The sequence below is a fragment of the Sceloporus occidentalis genome, unplaced genomic scaffold (assembly GCF_023333645.1).
Source record: "Sceloporus occidentalis isolate IW3139 unplaced genomic scaffold, rSceOcc1.0.p SCAF_1, whole genome shotgun sequence".
NCBI lineage: Eukaryota > Metazoa > Chordata > Lepidosauria > Squamata > Phrynosomatidae > Sceloporus > Sceloporus occidentalis.
This window is the reverse complement of record NW_028316981.1, coordinates 26,666,649-26,687,384: the sequence shown is the minus strand read 5'-3', so window position 1 is coordinate 26,687,384 and position 20,736 is coordinate 26,666,649. Positions and strand designations below refer to the sequence as shown.

Sequence of the window (20,736 nt, the reverse complement as noted above, 5' to 3'; positions counted from 1 at the left end):
GTTTTTCTGCTTTTTGGTGAAGGCCTCCCTCCATTTTTTCTCCTCTTACTCCCTAAACTGAAACATCAGATTTCTTATGTAACTGACACAGTCAGAAATCTGTATATTGTTTCTAGGCTTTACTGATTTTCTACCTATCTGGCATTCATATTATCACAACTTAAAAAACTACTGCATTGCATCAAAAATCTTAATGAATTCCCATATACAATAAAAAAACATTTCTGTGTTTATTCCAACATACATTGATTTTACGGAACTGAGTAAAATAAGACCGATAGAAGGACGGCAGTCCCAGCAATGAATTCTCCAAGTCCAACAACCTGCATATGTCTCCATCCAGCATTACATTGGATGCATGAAGGTGGCCATAAGGAAATCCTTTATCGTGCAAGAACTTTACAACCTACAAGACCAAACAAACACAAAGTCGTTTTTTTGACTGAGGAAACTAATTCTTCTAGTAAATACACTGTGCTATTCCAAGGATGCATCCTCCCTCCTTTCAATGAACTTCAGAATCAGGACATTCCTTACAAACTTGCACTCAGTGATGATTATCAGGTATGTTCACACCTCAATGAGTTGCTTCTTTCATCCCAACTATCTTAAATGCTTGCATTTTCAGTACTCAGTATCCCTTCCTTTCCCACTCATATGCTAAGTCTCAATTTTATTTCATGCTGTCATATTTCATCTCTCCTTCTCAAGCTATCTCTATTTCACTTGGAACAACTGCATTTGGGCTCAGTTGATTTTATCTATGGATCACATCTAAAACACTTTGGATGGTCTTAGATGTGCATTGACTTAGAAGGCCTGCTTCAGAAGCAGTGTTTTTCGCATGGGAACTGACCTGTAATGTGAACACAACAGCAACGTGTTGTTTTTTCCAGCTTGCTATATTTTGCAGAAAAGGCATGCATCTCTCATGGATCTTCTCTGGAAAACTCATTTGGAGAGTATATTCCAATGTAACATTTTGGACATGTAAAAATTACAACTCAATTGGGCTTTAGTTACATCTTTGTACTGTCTAGGTAAATATGGTATTTATGAGAACTGTCTCTTTTAACTGTGAATGTACTTTATAAAATAAAAAACACTTGCCTCTAGTATTTGTCTGCCAAATGTTTTTATCTGATGAATCTCAAGACCTTGAATTTTTTTCGGGTTGCAGTACTTCTTCAGAAACTGATCTTTTGGTTTTGCCTTTAAAAATAAATAGTTATAATTATCAATATCGACCATCATAGAACACAGCAGATCAGCACTAGTTTTTTTTTTCAATTTTAAAAAAGTTACTGTTCTACTAGGTAGCTAAGAAAATTTTTACGACTGTCACTTGATTAAAGAAATTTTACTCAACTTTTTTAGACCAACTATATAGTTATGTGTAAGTAAATCACAGATTCTGAAGCAAAAACAAAACAAAAGCCACACACACAACTTGCTTTTCAGGTGAGAAGGCACTCTCATTTATGTGCCTCTTAATATGGTTCTTGCTAATACTAACTTCAGTTTCAAATACGTACTTCATAAAAAAGAATATATGAATATATATTAAACTCTGTTTCCCATGAAACAGGAATGTTTATTAAGAACCATCTGAATCTTGCATGCATCTATGGGTTTGCATCCACATGTAGTTAGATTAGACCCAATGCAGCCAGTGAAATTTGCTTTAGTTGGACTAATGCAAGTCCCACTGACTTCAGTGGATCTACCTGAACTATGACTAAATCAAGAACTAACCCAGCAGAGCAACTCATATAGTGAACTTGTAGAATACAGTCTCAAGTCTATTTTATCATATTTCCTAAATTCATACTTACACTACCTTATATATCAGGTCTTTTAGCGTTCCTTTTTCATTGAAGGGTCTGATTACTAGTGCAGAAGATTCACTGGCTGTCGCAAAAGTGACTTTATAAATATAGGGATGCTGTCAAAAGGAGAAGAAAAAAACTTTTACAGACTATACATTTAGTCAACAACCCCCAGATCAATGAGACTTATTCCTGAGTAGGTGTGCACAGGATCACATCTCAAGACACACATGCTAACTAGGTTCCACTAAAATTCTAATACATATTTGCTCAGTTCAGTCTGAAGAACTGAAAATCTTGGCTACCCAAATTAAATATGCTAATTACAAACAGGTCAGCTTTACTATCTGAGCTTAAAGCAGAGATCCCATGCAACAGACATTTAAATCAAGAGGGAGTTTGGCAGCAGAGGGCAGAAAAGGGATGTGAGAAAAAACATTAAGGGCCAAACAAATGCTACCAGGAAAAATGGTGTGCATCTCGTTTCCCATTCCATAGCTTATCTCATGTTGCAATGCCACAGCATTTTCTTCTAGTAGCACCAGATGATGTGGGGTGGGAAATCACAGAATAAGGCCAAGGAAAATTCTGCTATACATTATGTAGAGAAGGGGTAGGCACCCGTGGGAGGCATTAACCCTCCTAGGAGACGTTGGGGAACTATACCTCCCACCACACACACTCCACCACAAAAAAACACACTATTTTTTGCGCCCTACATGCCCCCTGTCATTTTAGGCCCAGGAGATGGCTTTTTTAAAAAAAAAAACAGGCATTGACTGGAAGGTCACTGCCAGTTTACTTCTGGTTTTAAAAAGTTCCTTTCATGGGCCTAAAATGGCATGGGGGTCCCAAAGCATGGCCAAAAATGCCCCTCATGTTCCCTAGAAAGCATTTGGGGGCAAAATGTTTTGACCTCTGGGGGCCACATGCAGCCTGATGTAGAAGAAAGGGAAAGCCCAGAATCAACAGTCCTTGGCAGAAGTCCCATGTTCAATCTTATCTACTTTGAACTACAGAGACTACAAAGCAAAGTAGGTACCGATGCTAGCTTCAAACAAGGCCAGGCTAGTCTTTTTGGCACTCTAATCAAATTTAAGGGTGCTGCTCTCTTCCATCCACCTGTGTCTTATTATATACTGAACAGAGCAGCAAAACATTAAGTTATCACACAATGACCAGAATGTTAATATTTTACCAAACCTCACTTCCTTTTTAAAAGATTTCCATCAGGATAGCTGAAAGAACTAAGAGTCTAGTGGTACCTGAAAGAAACAAGGCTTTTTATCTTACTATGGGCTGTTGCAAACTGGTCCAAAAAGGTGTGAACTCTCATAATATAGCTCCTTGGATTTTGCTAGTTGTTGTCACCTTTGCTCTGCATCCATTCAGTTCCACTCTTTTGGGGAGTTGGGGGAGATATTTGTAGTGATTTCTTGGATCCCCACTAGTGGTCTTTTAAAGGTATGTGTAAAACTGGGGCAGGGTATGAAGAAGTTGTTTTATGGTTTGAAGTGCAAATTGTTTCCCTCTTGAGTTTTTAATTTTTTTCTTTAAGTGTTATAGTGCAAAGTGCTATTTTACTGATGCATCTGTCGGGGATGCTTTGGTTTAGATTTCCTGCATGGCAGGGGGTTGGATTGGATGGCCCTTGTGGTCTCTTCCAACTCTACGATTCTATGGTTCTATGATAGCACTTTAACTGTAAAAAAAATGCAAAAAAAAGAAGAAAAAGAAAGTAGAGGCATACTTTTGTCCAATATGCCCCGGAATAAAAAGAAATTCACTTGAATGTGGAAATAAAATGTTACTTTTAGTGCTGGGAATTGCCAGAAAATACAAGAGAAGCCTTGTATGGACATTTAAAAAAACCCTGCCCACCAATGTTTGCTCATTTTATGATCATCATTTGAGTAATTTTCACTGAGTGTAGTTTTTACATTCCCATTCTCCTTGGTGCTTTTTGACTGCAATCCCTCACCCATAAAGTTCACCTAAAGGTTAAACTGTACTGTATTTTTAAACTTACACTAAACAAAGCATTTTCACCACTTTGCATGCAGTCAATAATCAACAATCTGTGCTAGGATGTCCTTATCAACTCCCAGCAACTACTTGTTAAGATCATCAGTCTGCATCTTTTTACATTTCTATTCTTCTCATCCCACTTCCAGAACATGGATAAATATCTGCTAACTGGGGCAATGCTCTACTCATTTGTTGAACTTGGCTGCAGCTTATAATAGTTTATGCCAAATAAAACTTGCTGAGAACTTTTTCTTTTCTCAGTTGTCTAAATAAATCAAGATTAAGTCAAGATCAATAAAGGATTAAGGCAATATTTCAGGATTCACTTTCAAAATATACTTATACTGATCATTTTTTTAAAAAAAAAACTCTGAAAAGTATGTTTGTTCTTGTTCTGGACCTTGGCTGATTTATTTAGATGCCAGTAAACAAACCATTAAGGTCAAAGAGTCAGCCCTCAATCTGCCCTGTCCTTTGCTTCCAGAAAGTATTTTGTAACAGGTAGTGTCTATTATATGCTTCCTGTCTAAATTAACATTTGACCTTGCTAGCAGGGTTCTCTTTGCCAATGTTCCCAGTATCATCAGCATGACTGAGTAAGCCACATCTCTGCATAACACATCCGATCCCTCACACTATTTCATACTGAATTTTTGAAATGATTGTTATTTCGACACTCTATATCAAACATCTCCCCCAACCTGGCCTCTGTTGTTCAATTACAGTGCCTATGATGTCCATCATTTGGTAGCTGTACCTGATGAAAGCTGTAGTCAGAAGCATTTGTGCTACATAGGTTTTTTGAAGGAAAGAAGTACAAAATTTTCAAGAGATGCCTCCAAGACACTTTTAGGCCACAGTGATGGGAAAAGAGCTCCACAGCTCTCTAACTTCCCATGGCCATTAAGAATAATTCATAGGATCATTACAGTATTTGAAATCAAGGTGGGGCATAGTACCTTTCTCACTACTGATCTCCATGAAATCTGGTGTTATGCCAAATGAAAGAGTATAGGTGTGGTGTCTTTTTTGTACTCACAGAACAAGAGGAAAGAAGTTTCACAGCACACTGAAGATCTTTGTCTGACAGGTATTTGTCAGGGCCAAGGTCTGCCTGAAAATACAACAGATACTAAGTTGCAACAAGATCTTTTAAGTAAAGCACACAACAACAACCACCTCCTATGTTACTGATATTATTAAGTAGCTATGCCACAGAGGCACCAAGGAATTTATGTTCCTGCTTTTTATGAAGTGCTTTCTTAAATTTACCCTGCTGACCCCATAGCTGGGAGAGGCACACCAATAACCACAAATCTGCTTCATCAACTGTGTTCAATTTCCACTTGGTCACAGTGTGATGGGAGGACAATTCATGTCACTGCTGCAGTGGAAACATCAATCACTTCCTCCCCAGCCCCCAAATCCAGTAAGGGCAGTCTAGGTGAGGGCTGCTTCGATTCACATGCATCCTACAGAATGCAAAAGGTAGTGTTTTACAATACACAAAACAATGTGATGGTGCTATAGCGTTCTTAAGGGACACCACTGACACTGAATGCTTTTGTAAGAGGTCTCAGAATCTTAGCTGTACTGTCTGATCTAATTGCTGTGGAAGGAGATGCAGCCATCCTAGCTATCATCTACATTCCTCTTCCCCATCTGCACTTTACAGAGTTGGCTCTCTGTGTCCACAGATTCCATCACCCACAGTTTGAAGATATTAAAAAATAAATATAAATCTCAAAAAGCAAACCTTGATTTTAACATTTTCTATAAAGGACACCATTTTATATAATAGGACTTAAGCATAAAGTGATTTTGGTATCCATAGGAGGTCCTAGAACCAAACCACAGCGAATACTGAAGGCCCAGTGTACCTTGCTGGTGTCAATATAACAGATCCAATTGAAAGCAAATTATGCAACTACATTGCTTTAATCTCTGCTTCACTCACTTTCCTCTCTCTGTCTCTCTCTCTCTTCTCTCTATTCATCGTATCAGGATTAGTATATGTAATGCAAGAATATCTTTCATAACATTTTGCCTTTATTTTGTATTTATATGTATTTTAGCTTTGGCCCCTGCTTTAGCAGATGATAGACAGAGAGAAAGCTGGCATAAAAAGAGGTTCTGTGTAACAACACAGATCCTCAGGGATCACCAGACTGTTTAAATTATAATCAGTGCAAGAGTCACAGAGACCACTGCTATAGTCCACAGTTGTTCTCATTTTGCTTATTCTGCTGTGTGCCAGTTTACAACAAATACTGCCCTCAGCACAGTAGTATAACTCCAGACAAAATGACAGATACACACACATATACACACACAGAGTCTGGGCATAAAGGAAGAGATCAAAGAGGCAGCTGCTAAGCCATGATGCAATTCTGAAAAGAGAAGTAAAAACAATAAAGAGATAAACTTGCCCAGCTTAAAGCTAGTCGCTCCTTTGGTTGATTCTTAATCTTCATTAAGAAATATTTCTTCCGTATCCTCCAGCCTAAAAATAAAGCACCAATAGTTTACTTTACTATTGCAGCTGAACTCTGAAAAATGATTTGGGTTTGTGCATAAGACCCAGTCACAAAATGTGCACTCAGTATAATCCATTTCCAATTCTGATCAATGCAATTGAGTTCAAAAGTCTGACTGGGTATTGCCTCATCACTTTCGCTTCTTTAAAGGAACAACAAAAGAGTCATGGTATGTGTAAAGAGGACAGGTTCACTTGTCCTGGCAGTTAAAACAGTCTAAGCTATAGGACACAAAGACCTGTCCCTGACAGCCAGACCAGAAATAATGCCATATGATACTGATATAGCACCCAGTTTGGCCTTGGACACAGAATGCAGATGCTAGATCCAAAACACACTGGAGAAATAATACAGTCTGAGATAGCTTTAATTGCCTAGGCTCAATGCTGGGAACTGTAGTTCTGTGAGACATTTAGCCTTCTCTGTCAAGAGAGTTCTGGTGCCACAATAAATTACAGTTCCCAGGATTCCCTAGCGCTGAGCCAGAACAGTTAAAGTGGTCTCAAACTGGATCATCTCTGCAAACTGGATCATTTCCCTAATTCAGAGGACATATCACTGGACTGGACAGTCCATTAGGAAATTTCTGAGGTCTGTTAAACAATCACTTTACCAAACAAGCAAAACTCTTACCTATATCTTTTAATGGTTCCACTACTTCCCACTTTGGTTCTGACCGAAAGAACATTGAAACATGTTGTAAGGCAATTTCTGCAAAGATAATTTTTGGACAGCTGTTAGACACAGATTAATAAATATTACCAATGAAGCAAGGTTTTGTTTTTAAACCAAAATGAAAGATGATTTTCTCCAGTTCACTCAAGACAGAACATATATCCATTTCAATGTGGAATAGTCTGCACAGAAAAAGTAAAATGGATTTTATATGTGTGTCCACAGAAGATCCTGAGACAGACATGAGTAGGTTTTTATGACAGCAACACACAGTAAATGCTGAAACTTGCTATTTAAAAAAAGCAGGACTGGTAAAAATGCAAGTGGTTTTTATCCTCAAGCTAGCTCACCAATGAAAACAAGAACAACCACATCCAGGGTGGCCAGCTGTCCTACCCGCAAATGAGGACAAGGCACTGCAAAATGTAGGACATTCAAGAAAAATGGAAGACATTACAAAATAATAGCTAAAAGCACTAATAGAAATTCATGCTTCTTAATCGTGCTCCAAATGGCGGACATTTTGACAGAAAGTCAAAATATAGGACATGTCCTGTAAAGGGAGGATGCCTGATCACTCTGACCACATCACTTGTCCTAATGGTCCTAGTTAGCTGTATTCATCTGTGAAGGAGGGGGAAGTATAAACTGAAGCACTCATACAAAGCTTGGAAGTCTTACCTTTTCAGGCTAAAATTTCTGGGACACCCCCTGGGACAACCCCCCCCCCCCCCCCCCCCAGTTAGCATGGACCTACTGCTGCCTGGATGATTCTCATAACTATAGTCCAAAAAAGGAATGTTTCAGAGCTCTGCACTCATGCAAAAGGTATGCTGAAACAATACATTTAACCTCGCAAATGAAAGCCAGCCATGCATTGTAATCTGTTCTAAAATGCTTTCTAGTTTACAAGGACATTTGAAAGCCCACATTAAAAGAATTCTCTCTCACTCACTCACTCTCTCACTTTCTGTCATCTGCCCAGAATATTTGCAATTCATTAAGTTTCCTCTAGTGCACGGACATACATAAATGGATACTTAAATTTTAGTTTGGTTCAATAAAGATATATTTGCTGTGCATCAGCACTGGACGCTGCATCCCAGCAGGCAGAGAGAAAGCAGGAAATCCAAAAGTTAACAACAACATTCCCTTCTCATAGTCACCCCACTGTGTTCAGGTGTTTCATCTCCAAGGATGAAAGCAATGCACAGTGGGGGAGAAGGCCCTGGACTGTGAAATGTTTAGGCAAAACAGCCTAACAAGGACACTGCAGGTCTGGCAGCAGGCATTTTTGTGAGCCAAGGGGGCCTATACCGAACTGACAACTCTTCAGCTCATTAGTTTCAAATGCACAGCAATCTCCTGCTGCAATTTTAATATTTTCACAGCATTTTTTTAAAAAAAGTGGAGAAAGCTGTGAAAGTCTGGCTAACTGAAAAACACAAGATGCCAGTGGTGTTCAGATATTCTTTGCAGTCAAAAAGAGATAGGCCCCTATTTATGTACAAAAGCAAGACTCCTGATAACAGAATTTTTCTCAAGTGTTTTCTTCTTGGCCTTCTCTACCTCTGCCATTTTTGGTACAATTGGCTGACCTGTTCCAGTGATCCAAGCTAACCAACTGCCTGGCCCTTGGTTTGCAAGGCCCTTGTGAAACATTAGCGGGCTTGGCACAGAAGCCTAGTGGTATAAAACCTCTACAGCCCAATGGTTCAGCTGCACCAGCGTTCAAATATGCAACTGATCAAACTGCTCTAGGATAACGCATAAATCTTGAGATTTTGAAATCCATGAGATGCAGCGTAGTAAAATAATGCTGAACTGTATCAACATACTGGGCTTTTTTGAACATGGGCATGTTGGGTATAACTCCAACTGAACTGGGAAAACACTTGATCTTCTAAAAAGGCCTAATACTCAGTGGATATTCAGTGGAATATTAATAGTCCACCGAAGATTACCTTAAAAGTAATGTTTTTTTGTTTTGAATTCATCATCATTTTCTATGCAAATATATCAAAACAGGAAGTCACCACATGAAGCCCTTCTGGCCATTTGCCAGTCTCTCATACCTCCTCCCCTTCCCTTATAGCAAACACACTTTAGTGTCAATCTTACAGCACTTCTGTACATTTAAGTTCCACTTAAAATGGAATCCTATAAATGTCTACCTATCTACTCAGTTTACTTCCCTTGAAGCAAGAATTCCATTATTTTTTATTTGTTACTACTACACTGCAGAGTATGGTAGTTCATTCATTTTCTTTCTACCCAGATTAAAATTGGCAGAGTCTGCCATTGGGTGTGTTTTGCTGTTGTATTATATTTGGTTAAATAGTCGTATGTATTAAATGTTATATTAGAGCAGGGGTAGGCAACCTGCAGCCTGCGGGCCGGATGCGGCCCGGCAAGGCCTTGGGATCAGCCCCAGCCCGGTCCTGCCACCGATTGCCGCCGGGGCCTTTGGGGGGCAATTGTCTATAGAAGCCTCAGAAACATGCATTTATATTAACATTTTTTTTAAACCAGCAAATTTTTTCACGTGTCCTCCATTTTTTTTTAAAAAAGTGTCTTCCATTTGAAAATTTTGTCCTACATTTGTCCTGGTTTATTTATATATTTATTTTAAAAAAAAAATATTTAATTATTTATTTTTTGGCTTCGGCCCCCCAGTTGTCTGAGGGACAGCAACCCGGCCCCCGGCTCAAAAAGGTTGCCTACCCCTGTATTAGAGGTTATATATAGTTAAGTATATGTGTGAGACTGGGGTTTCTTGCAAGTGATGAGAGTTGTAGGGATGTTCCAAAGAGTTACTCTTGGTTCAAAGTAAAGAATGGGCAAATGTGTGTGGGAGAATTTTCTCAGGGCAGTCTCTTGGCAAAAAAAAGGAAGAGACAAAAGCAAAAGTGTGAAGGGGGTGGACAAATAAGGCTAGGTACCATATAGGGATGTTTTAATTTGGAAACGGATCATGGTAAAGCTTGTAAAAGTATAGGGCAGGGCATTGCTTATTCTATGCTTGTGCTTGTGGATGAGGGTAGTTCTGTCTGCAGAGGTCTTACTGTTAACGTCTCCAGTTGCTGAAATATAGTTTTGCTGTTTGAATGCAGAAGGCTGTGGCATGTTGCTTTATTGAACTGTGGGGAGTGGGCAGTTCTGACACCTATATTCTATCTGCCTTTTAGAAAGAATACATAGATTACAATCTGGTGTTAGCTGTTTCAAATCCCTTTGGGAAGGAGAGGAATTCCTTGTCATCAGAGATCGGAATTTATGCATTAATATAATTAACTTTACATCATGGAGGTGAGTGGGGGTAGCCAAAATGTAAAATACATGGAGATTTTATTTTCTACATCCTCCCTCCATGATACATGGCATGTTTCACTTCATGGCAAGTGGAATATGTAGTGGTAAAAAGGAGGCAAAGCAGGCAGCAAAGAACAAGAAGGAGGGAGGGAGGTGCAGGAAAGAAGAAGCCTGTGGCATGTTGCTTTCAAATGCAGAGGCACTTGCAGGAAAGGAAGGCTTTCTATGCAGAAAAAGGGGGGAGGGGGGATAGATGGCAGATAAGAGGAAGGGGAGGAAGAGAAAGGACAGAGTGGAGAAAAAGCATAGGGAACCACACAAGACTAAGATACAGAGAATGAGAGGGAGGGAGAGTAGACAGATAAGAAAAACACAGGATACTGGAGAAGAAGAAGGAGATAGATGGAGAATACAAGAATCATTGGAGACAAAGAATGTGAAGAGGGCTCTAATTGTTCATCTGTCTCTGTTTCTTTAAAAGATTGTTTGTAGTGCTTTCTTGGTGGAGTGATTGGTACTGGAGGGGGTGTGGAGTGGGAGCATGAAGTGAGTCTGGCATATAATTTCTATTTACAGATAAGAGTTTTTGTTTCCTGCAACTTTTCTACATGTTTATTTCTTTTTAACCTCACTGATTTCCTTTCAGTGGGTGACTGAAAAAATTGGATTTTCTAAAAAGCAAGTAGCTGTTTTCTTCTTTCCTAAGTTCAAAACAGGCATGGGAGAAAGAGTGAAATCATGGAAGGGATTGTTCAATTGCATTCTGATAAGATTTAATGCAGTAATGTACTGGAAATTTAAATGTGAAGTTAGAACTGACACAAAATAAGCAGTCTTTTTAATACAACTGTAATCAAGACAGGCTTTTGTAGATTTTAGTCTAAAGGCAATATAGCAGCCCTTTTTCACTAACTTCCCTCTCTTTGATTGTATATCATGAAACAGATGTGTCCATGTAGTAGACTGGTTGTTGTTAACTGCTCTTGAATTGTCCCCAACGCACAGTGACCCTGTGGATGAGATATCTCCAAGCCATCCCATCCTCCATTGTCCTAAACTTAGGCCCATGACCTCCCTTACTGAGTCTATCCATCTGACATGAGGTCTTCCTCTCTTTCTGCTACCCTCTATTTTCCCTAGCATTATTGCCTTTTTGAGTGAATCATGTCTTCTCATGATGTGGCTAAAGTATGACAACTTCAGTTTTGTCATCTCGGCTTCCAGGGAGAGTTCAGGACCAATTTTTTGCCTTTTTGGCCATCCACAGTATCCTCAGCACTCTTCTCCAGGACCACATCAAAATGAATTCATTTTCTTTCTGTTGGCTTTCTTCATTGTCCAGCTCTCACACCCGTTCATGGTGATGTGGAATATAATATCTTGGGCAATTCTAACTTAAGTGTTCATTTATATAGCTTTACACTGTAGGATCTTGTCTAGTTCTGTCATTCCCATAAACCCTAGTGATACCGAAAATATGCCAAGGAATATAGAAAACAAAACCATGGCCTACAGATTGGAAGCAATCAATATAATCCCAATCCACAAAAAAGGAGACACAAAGGACTATAGCAACTATAGGACCATACCATTAATTTCCCACACAAGCAAAATTACATTCAAAATTCTGCAGCACAGACCCAATCACATATACAGAGAGGAATCCCAAAGTACAAGCTGGGTTCAGAAAAGGAAGAAGCACTAGGGACCACAGCACTAGGAAACATACGTTGGTTAATGGAGGACAATCTGGATCACAAATCTACTCTCCGAATCTCACCATTTTACCTACAGTAACTGTCCATAAATCTTCATGGATAATTGAAGTAAAGTTTAGTAAATAAGCTACAGAACCATTCCCTTACCTGTATAGTTTACAGAATAGTTGTTTGGATCCAAAAATTTCTTTACTGGTTCACAGTTGGACAGTATATGATTGGAGGTGATTACATTGAGATAGTTCTGGAGCCCTTTCTGTCTTTCGGCTATGAATTCACGATCCATGTTTCCAATCAACTTTTTGGGAGGAAAAGGTAGGCTAAGAGCAGATACCTTTAAAACAAAACATTACATTGAAAAGATTCAGGGCAAGTTGTAAAAAGAAACACGAGCTACAAGATACTATTTAAAAAAACAGTTAAATAACAATAATCTTGCAAATGATAATGGCTGCATTCAGATACCATAACAAACGGGTGACAGAAACAAGCCATATCATGCCTTGTTACTTGTGTGTACTCTTCTTCCCCCAGTACAAATGAAAGAAGACTGGAAGATTTTAGTCCCATTTCTTTTTATTAACCATAGTATAGTCACCAGAATTGCTATTCTCCTATAGATTTCTATGGGATGGCAAAGGTTTCAGTTAATGGCACTTTCAGAAAGAGGGTTTTCCTTGAACTGCCAACCAAAAGACAAGATAGGACTATTCCATCTTTTCCTTCTTAGGCAGTTTTTTTTCTGGTACGAAAGGTACAGAAGAAGTAGATGGAAAACATACAAATTGTAGATGGTATTGTGAAGCCAAAGGCTTTCATGCCCAACATGCATAGTTTTTGTGGGTTTTTCAGGCTATGTGGCCATGTTCTAGAAGAGTTTATTCCTGAAGTTTCACTAGCATCTGTGGCTGGCATCTTCAGAGAATACTGGAATAGACGAGAGCTGGATACATACATATACTGTGGGGAGGAAATTCCATGTTAATCTGTGTATTGTTCTGTTGTTGATGGCAGGGCCTCAGGGTGGGAGGATATGCAACGGAGGATTAGTGTCTGCTAACTCTTGCTCATTATTTGCTGGGAAAGCCCCTGACTCTGGGTAATTTCTCATTTGCATTTGCTGAGTCCTCATTTTCCTAGTCTTCAGGACTGGTAGCCAAACTTTGTTCTCTTTAAGAGTTTCTTCTTTCCGGTTGAAATTATCCAGATGTTTATGGATTTCAATGGCTTCCCTGCATTCTGACCTGATAGTTGTTGGCATGGTCCAGGATTTCAGTGCTATCAAACAGTATTTTATGCCCAGGATGGTTTATAACATGTTCTGCTACTGCTGATTTTTCTGGCTGACTCAGTCTGCAGTGTCTCTTGTGTTCCTTGATCCGTGTTTGTACACTGCATTTTGTGGTCCCTATGTAGACTTTTCCACAGCTGCATGGTATGCGGGAAACTCCTGGGCATAAAATACTGTTTGAGACAGTAGCCCGAAAAACCCACAAAAAACTATGTAGATGGTATTACCTGCCCCCTCTGTAAAATTCCATGAAGGAAACAATTAATAAGAAAGGAATAATCCAGAAAAACATTCAGTTTCACAGTTACAGGAAAGGAAATTGCATGTAAGCAAGATTTTTTAAAAATGCAAAAGGCTGTAAATTGTCACTGTAAAGAGAAAATGTTTTCTTGCTTAAGAGCCCAGTTAGCAAACATTAGCATCATGAAGTAACTCCGGTTTGTCAAAACTTTTAAATCTCAGGTTATTGCCTACTTCTTTGTACATTAAACATCTAATTCTACTAAACTGTAGGAAAATTCTGTCAAGATTAAAACTCTGTTGCCAACTTTCCCAAAAATATGTGTCCACCTTTCTGAAACATTAAATCAAAAGAAGCTCTGACTGCCTCTTTCCTTTGTCCTTTTGCTAAACAGTTAAAAACCAGCAGTTAAAAACCAGCAAATGTATATCACACTTTTTCAATTTTTTTGATTTTCAACACTTTCCTTTACAAGGGAAGTACAAAGGTTAAATTCCTGCATGTGTAGTTCTTAGCCCACCAGCTGATGCCAGATGTGGCCCTGGGGCAGACGTGCTCCTCTGACAAGTAAAACACCAAACTTTTTTCTCCAGAGATTAGAAAGAGACATGCTGGAGAGAGCAGGTAGCCCATTGACCTTGTGGTCATTCAAGGATGGGATGGACAATTTGTGGTTTTCCAGATTTTGTCAGTCTATAGTTCCCTTCACTTCTCCCCACTGCCTGTTTGCTAGGGCTGATGGAAGCTGCAATCAAACAATATGTAGAAGGTGACATATGGCCCATCCCTGTCTGAAGGCAAGCTCTTCCCATCAAATCTGCATTTCTCTTTCTTTTCTTTATAAAAATAAGCAGAGCCAGTATGGCATAGTAGTTTGAGTGTCTCCAGTGTCTCTATAGCCAAGCCCTACAATACAACCAAATCTATACAGACCCATCAGACAGACACTCTCAATCAGACATTTGACAGACTATATGGTGTAGTGGCTGAAGTATCAGACTATGACTCTGGAGACCAGGATTTGATTCCCAGCTCGGCTAAGAAACACACTGCATGACCTTGGGCAGGTCACACTCTCTCAGCCTTTGGGGAAGGTAATGGTAAACCTCCTTTGAACAAATCTTGCCAAGAAAACCCCATGATAGGTTAGGGCAGCCTTTCTCAAATAGTGGGGCGGGCCCCCCAGGGGGGGCACGAGGCTCCATAAAGGGGGGCGCGAGGCTCTGTTATGCAGAGGTGTACTTATAACAATTTTATAGACAAATGATACTATTTACAGTCGTGCTGGGGGCGCGAAATGTTTTCTTCTTCCTAGGGGGGCATGACAGAAAATAATTGAGAAGCACTGGGTTAGGGTCACTATAAGTCTGAAACAACCGGAAGGCACATAACAACAACAACAACAACTCTTGTCTCTAGTGGAAGGCTGGCTAAGCCTTGCCTAGATCACTTGATAACCATCTTCTCTCATATTCAGACCACTTATTGGCATGATGTAATGCTTTCTTGCTGGGAAAATGTTCTCCTTTCCCCCTCCTGTTCTCCATCTCAAGTCTATGGAATTGGATCTTCATTTAAGCAAGGGGTAAGCAAAATCCAACCCTACAGGTGCTGTTGGATGATAACTCTCATCTTCTCTAGACAGCCTAGCCAATCCGGAGAGTTCCAGTTCCACAGCATGTAGAAGGTCACACATTTCCCATCCCAACTCAAGCTGCATCTTGCAAAGTGTACAATTAAAGTGTACAAAACAGTAAAAAGCCACCCAAAAGACATGTATAAAAGTGAGACTCTGAGCCACATTCAGCCAGAGCAATGGCCCACTAAAAATAGGTTTGCTTCATCAAAAAAGTAAAGTTTGATTAAATCTTTCTAATGATCTACTGGTTAATATAGATAGATAGATAGATAGATAGATAGATAGATAGATAGATAGATAGAGAGATAGAGAGATAGTTTTAAGATTTTCCCAAGTATAGTTGGCTACTTTGTGCCACCAGAACAAGCTACTGCTATTTGAGGCAACCAGAAAAGCAAAATAGCCATATTATGTTGACTGGGCACCATCCAGAAAATTGCAAAACTTTTCTGCAGCCTTGCTTGGGTGACTCATGTTCTTCACGCTGAAAAGCAAAGAGTCAGAGAGCAGGAACTCCAAAACCAACAAGCAACACTTAGCACAGAATGTACTAATTCTTCTACTAATAATTTCATCTAAATGTTGGAATGATTTTATTGCCAGTGTGAGGATTTATGATGAAATTGAGTTCTTTTAATAAAAAAAATTCACGTTACTTCCAAGATGCAAATGATTCACAAGTTCATAAAGAATTTTAAAACAACTTTAAAAGAATAAGCTTTACAATGTGCCGGCTTTTGTGGCCGGCATCCATAGTTTTTTGTGGGTTTTTCGGGCTATATGGCCATGTTCTAGAAGAGTTTTTGTCTGCTAACTGGTGATCATTATCTACTGGGAAAGCACCTGACTCTGAGTGGTTTCCCATTTGCATTTGCTGAGTCCTCATTTTGCTATTCTTCAGGACTGGTAGCCAAATTTTGTTCACTTTAAGGGTTTCTTCTTTCCGGTTGAAATTATCCAGATGTTTGTGAATTTCAATGGCTTCCTTGTGCATCCTGACATGGTAGTGGTTGGTATGGTCCAGAATTTCAGTGTTTTCAAACAGTATTTTATGCCCAGGATGGTTTGTGGCATGTTCTGCTTCTGCTGATTTTTCTGGCTGGCCCAGTCTGCAGTGTCTCTCGTGTTCCTTGATTCTTGTTTGCACACTGCGTTTGGTGGTCCCTATGTAGAATTGTCCGCAGCTGCATGGTATGCGGTAAACTCCTGCGGCTGTGAGAGGATCTCTCTGGTCCTTGGCTGAGCGAAGCATTTGCTGCATTTTCTTCGTCAGTTTGTAAACCATTTGAAGGTTGTGCTTCCTCACCACTTTGCCTATTCTGCCTGTGACTCCTTTGATGTATGGTAAAAATACCTTCCCTTTAGGTGGCTGCTTGTCTTCTCTGGGTTTTCTTGGGCCTGGCAGCCCTTCTGATGTCTGAGCTGGAATAACCATTAGCCTGAAGAGCCCGGTCCAGGTGTTTCAGTTCATCTTCCAAGACGTGGGGTTCACAGATGCGTTTTGTCCGGTCTACCAGGGTTTTGATTGTGCTTCTTTTTTGTCCCGGGTGATGGTTGGAGTTCTTGTGCAGGTATCTTTCTGTATGTGTGGGTTTTCGGTATACTGTGTGACCCAAATGTTGGTTCGGTTTGCGGATGACTAGGACATCCAAAAATGGCAGTGTTCCTTTTCTTTTTCCATAGTGAATTGGATGTTGGGGTTGATGTTGTTCTGATGGTTCAGGAATACAGCCAGGTCTTCTTCTCCATGGCTCCAGATAATAAGCTTTGCATTTAAGATGCAAATGTATTGGATAATGAATTGGATAAGGGTAAACAAATTATAGCTTCATCCTGACAAGATAAGAGATGATCCTCATCAGTCAAAACCCATATCTGAGAACCATGAGGCAACCTATGTTTTATGGATTTACATTTCCCCGGGAAGCTCATGTTCACAGCTTGGATGTACTGGTAGATTCAATGTCTCTGTGTACAGATTCCAGCACTGACCAGGAGTACATTTGCACCTTTAAACCAAATACACTATTTCCGCTTGTCCCTGGAAATGTCTGAATTGACTACATCAAGACATGCCTTAGTTACATCCCCTCTGGATAACAGTAATGAACTCTATGTAGGGCTGCCTTTGGAAAATGTCCAGAAACTTCAGCAGATGCTGAAGGCCTCACTGCTGACCAGAGCTAGCTATAGAGAGAACAGAAACTCCTTCTGACAATGTCATTGGCTATTGAGCTGTTTCCTGGCACAGTTCAGAGTGCTGACTGTAACCTACAAAGCCCTGTATGTCTTAGATTCAGATATCTGAAGGACTTTTGTTGTTGTTAACTATTCTCGAGTCACCCCTAACTCATGGCGACACCTGTGGATGAAACATCTCCAAGACCCCCTGTCCTCCACTGCTCTGCTTAGATCATGCAAATTCAGACCCGCGACCTCCCTAACTGAATCTATCCATCTAACATATAGTCTTCCCTTCTTCCTTCTACCTTCCACCTTTAGTAGCATTGTTGTTTTTCCTAATGAGCCTTGCCTTCTCATAATGTGACCAAAGTATGACAGCCTCAATTTAAATACATTGGCTTCCAGAGAGATTTCAGCCTTGATCTGTTCAAGAACCTTTTATATATATATATGGAAAGGACATATAAACCTCCCTGAGGCAAGGATCTCTCACTCCCACCACCCTTATCAGTGTATGGTGAAGATGCCAGAGCTACCACTCCCAGGCTTGGAACTCCCTTCCAATGGAGGCTAGGCAGCCCCCCTCCCCTGCTCTCCTTCTGCTGGCAAGAAAAGTGGTTTTTAATCAGACAAGCTTTTGGCCTTTAACTAGTTTCTTCAGAAATGTCTTGGTGCATGGTACATTACAAAGATGACAAAATTTAGGCTGGCATACTTTGCACACATCACAAGAAGGCATGGAAAAATAATAATGCTGGGTCAACTAAAAATATAAACACTCAAATCCATTAAAAGTCCTTTCTGCTACATAACCTATAAGCAAAGGCCTGCCAAAATAAATATATATATATTTGTCTGCTGGAGGAAGGAGGAGAGGGGTCCAACCAAACATCCTATACGAAGGAACTGTACTGTTCCCCCCCCCCCCAAAAAAAAAAAAGAATTATGAGTTTGTATAGAGGAAACAGGAAAGTTGGTTCACAGAATTTGTAAATACAGCAAAATTGCTTCTTCCTTTGTTTGGAGGATGTTTTTCTAGGGAAACACTAGATGAACTCACCCAATTTCCCTGAAAAGCAGTTTACTGTCTTTCTGCTTCAAGTGATGCTTATAATAATCTATGCACAGGATGATGATGAGGCCTTTCAGTGGACTCCAATACCTCTATCAGTCCTCTACTGAACCCCCAGTGTTCAAGAATCATGGAACTGCAGTCCAACAACAAATTGAGGACCAGAAATCATTCATCCTGGTTTAAATACTGTATATACTGCTTTTGAAACAACATCCTACACTTCCCTTGAAGTCCAACCCCCTGCCATGCAGGAACTCACAATCAAAGCATCCACAACAGATGGCCATCCAGCTTCTGTTTAAAGACCTCCAAAGGAGACTCCAGTACACTTTGAGGGAGTGTGTTCCACTGTCAAACAGCTCTTACTGTCAAGAAGTTCCTTCTAATGTTGAGCTGGAATCCCTTTTCTTGTAGCTTGCATCCATTGTTCCGTGTTCTGTTCTCTGGAGCAGCAGAAAACAAGCTTGCTCCCTCCTCAATATGACATCCCTTCAAATATTTAAAGAAGGCCATCACATCACCTCTTAACTTTCTCTTTTCCAGGCTAAACATACCCAGCTCCCTAAGTCTCTCCTCACAGGGTCTTACATGACTGTGTTCCCTTTAATGTTATCAAACTGTCCAGAAAAGTTCGTACAAAGTATCAAAAGAGAATAGAGCATTAATGCAAGAAAAGATCACATGAAATAACATATAAATGATGGGTGGCCAAAACACAGCCCTTGGGCTGCATGTAGGCCCTAAAGCTGTTTTTGCAGCCCTTGATCTCCCTGGACTCCCTGGTTGTTGTTGCTGTTGTTGCTGCTGTGTGCCTTCAAGTCATTTCTAATTTATGGTTACCTTATCATGGGGTCTTCTTGGCAGGTTTCTTCAGAGGTGGTTTGTCACTGCCTTCCCCTGAGGCTGAGAGAGTGTGACTTGCCCAAGGTCACCCAGTGGGTTACATGTCCAAAGTGGGAATTGAACCCTAGTCTCCAGAGTCATAGCCCAACAATCAAAATATTACACCCCACTGTCTCTCCAGACTATTGACCATAAAAAGGAGGATAGTGAGAATCACATCTCGTGGAAGTGGCAAATCACTTTTTAAAATAGTATGCAGGGTTATCCTGAACTGCTTAACATCCCTATCCATCCATATATGTATATATTCCAGCCTCTTTGGAAGTTTTTCCTCTCTCTTTTCCTCTCATCTTTGGCAGTCTGGCATCCCCCAAATGATTCTAAGTGCAGAAAACTGGCATCCAGACCCATCCTAGTTTCTCACTCTTGATATAAGTGACCGCTGAACTTAAGTACAACTTACAAAACATCCTGTAGTTAGTTTTAAAAGCAGTCAGGAAACAGCACTGCACATGGCTCAGTTTTTTTTTTAATTCTATGTACACCCACACAGAAAAAATATCAATGGTTTTTAAATGCAATTCAAGTATTTTAAAGCCCTGTGGGACCAATCCTAATGGGAAAGAGGGAATTCCATCACTGTACTACTGCCAGATCCAAAGTTCTACTATAGCCAGGGATTTCTGCAGCCAGGGAGGAAGGCAATTGGTGGGAAGCACACAAGATTTTTGTTATTTCTCTCCCAAACCCCTGTTGTTCTTTCTGGCCCAGGGATGGCGGTGGTTCCACCTGTCCTGAACGGGATCATGCTTCCTGTGAAGGACTCGGTTCGCAGTCTGGGGGTGCTCCTTGACTCGTCGCTCCACCTCACATCACAGGTGGACGCGACGGTCAGGAACACCTGTTATCAGCTTCGGCTGATACGCCAGCTGCGTCCCTACCTGGGCCAGAGGGACCTTGAAACGGTAGTACATGCTCTGGTAACCTCTCGCTTGGATTTCTGCAACGCGCTCTACATGGGGCAACCCTTGTACCATACCTGGAAGCTACAATTAGTGCAGAATATGGCAGCTAGACTGGTTACTGGCATACCCAGAGCCAGTCATATAACACCAGTGCTTAAAGATCTGCACTGGCTGCCTATTCGCTTCCGGGCGCAATACAAGGTGTTGGTTATTACCTATAAAGCCCTAAATGGCTTTGGCCCAGGATACCTTGAGGACCGCCTCTCCCCATACAATCCGCCCCGCACTCTCAGAACATCTGGGCAGCAGCTATTGAGGGTTCCAGGGGCCAGACTAGCCTCCACGTCTAGGAGGACTTTTACCATCTCGGCCCCGACCCTCTGGAATTCCCTGCCCATT

The 20,736-nt window shown here is 40.5% G+C and overlaps 1 protein-coding gene across 10 annotated transcripts in view; it reads right to left on the bottom strand.

The window, feature by feature from the left end:
• PXK (PX domain containing serine/threonine kinase like) overlaps positions 1-20,736 on the bottom strand; it is a 70,210-nt gene that overhangs the window by 24,826 nt on the left and 24,648 nt on the right. For all 10 annotated transcript variants that reach the window (XM_089518516.1, XM_089518524.1, XM_089518531.1 and 7 more), the window contains exons 4-10: positions 12,247-12,433; positions 7,028-7,105; positions 6,283-6,360; positions 4,897-4,967; positions 1,841-1,945; positions 1,111-1,212; positions 245-406 (exon numbers count right to left, since the gene is read on the bottom strand). In XM_089518516.1, the coding sequence (XP_089374642.1) occupies positions 245-406; positions 1,111-1,212; positions 1,841-1,945; positions 4,897-4,967; positions 6,283-6,360; positions 7,028-7,105; positions 12,247-12,433 (783 nt within the window). The remainder of the gene's footprint in view (positions 1-244; positions 407-1,110; positions 1,213-1,840; positions 1,946-4,896; positions 4,968-6,282; positions 6,361-7,027; positions 7,106-12,246; positions 12,434-20,736) is intronic.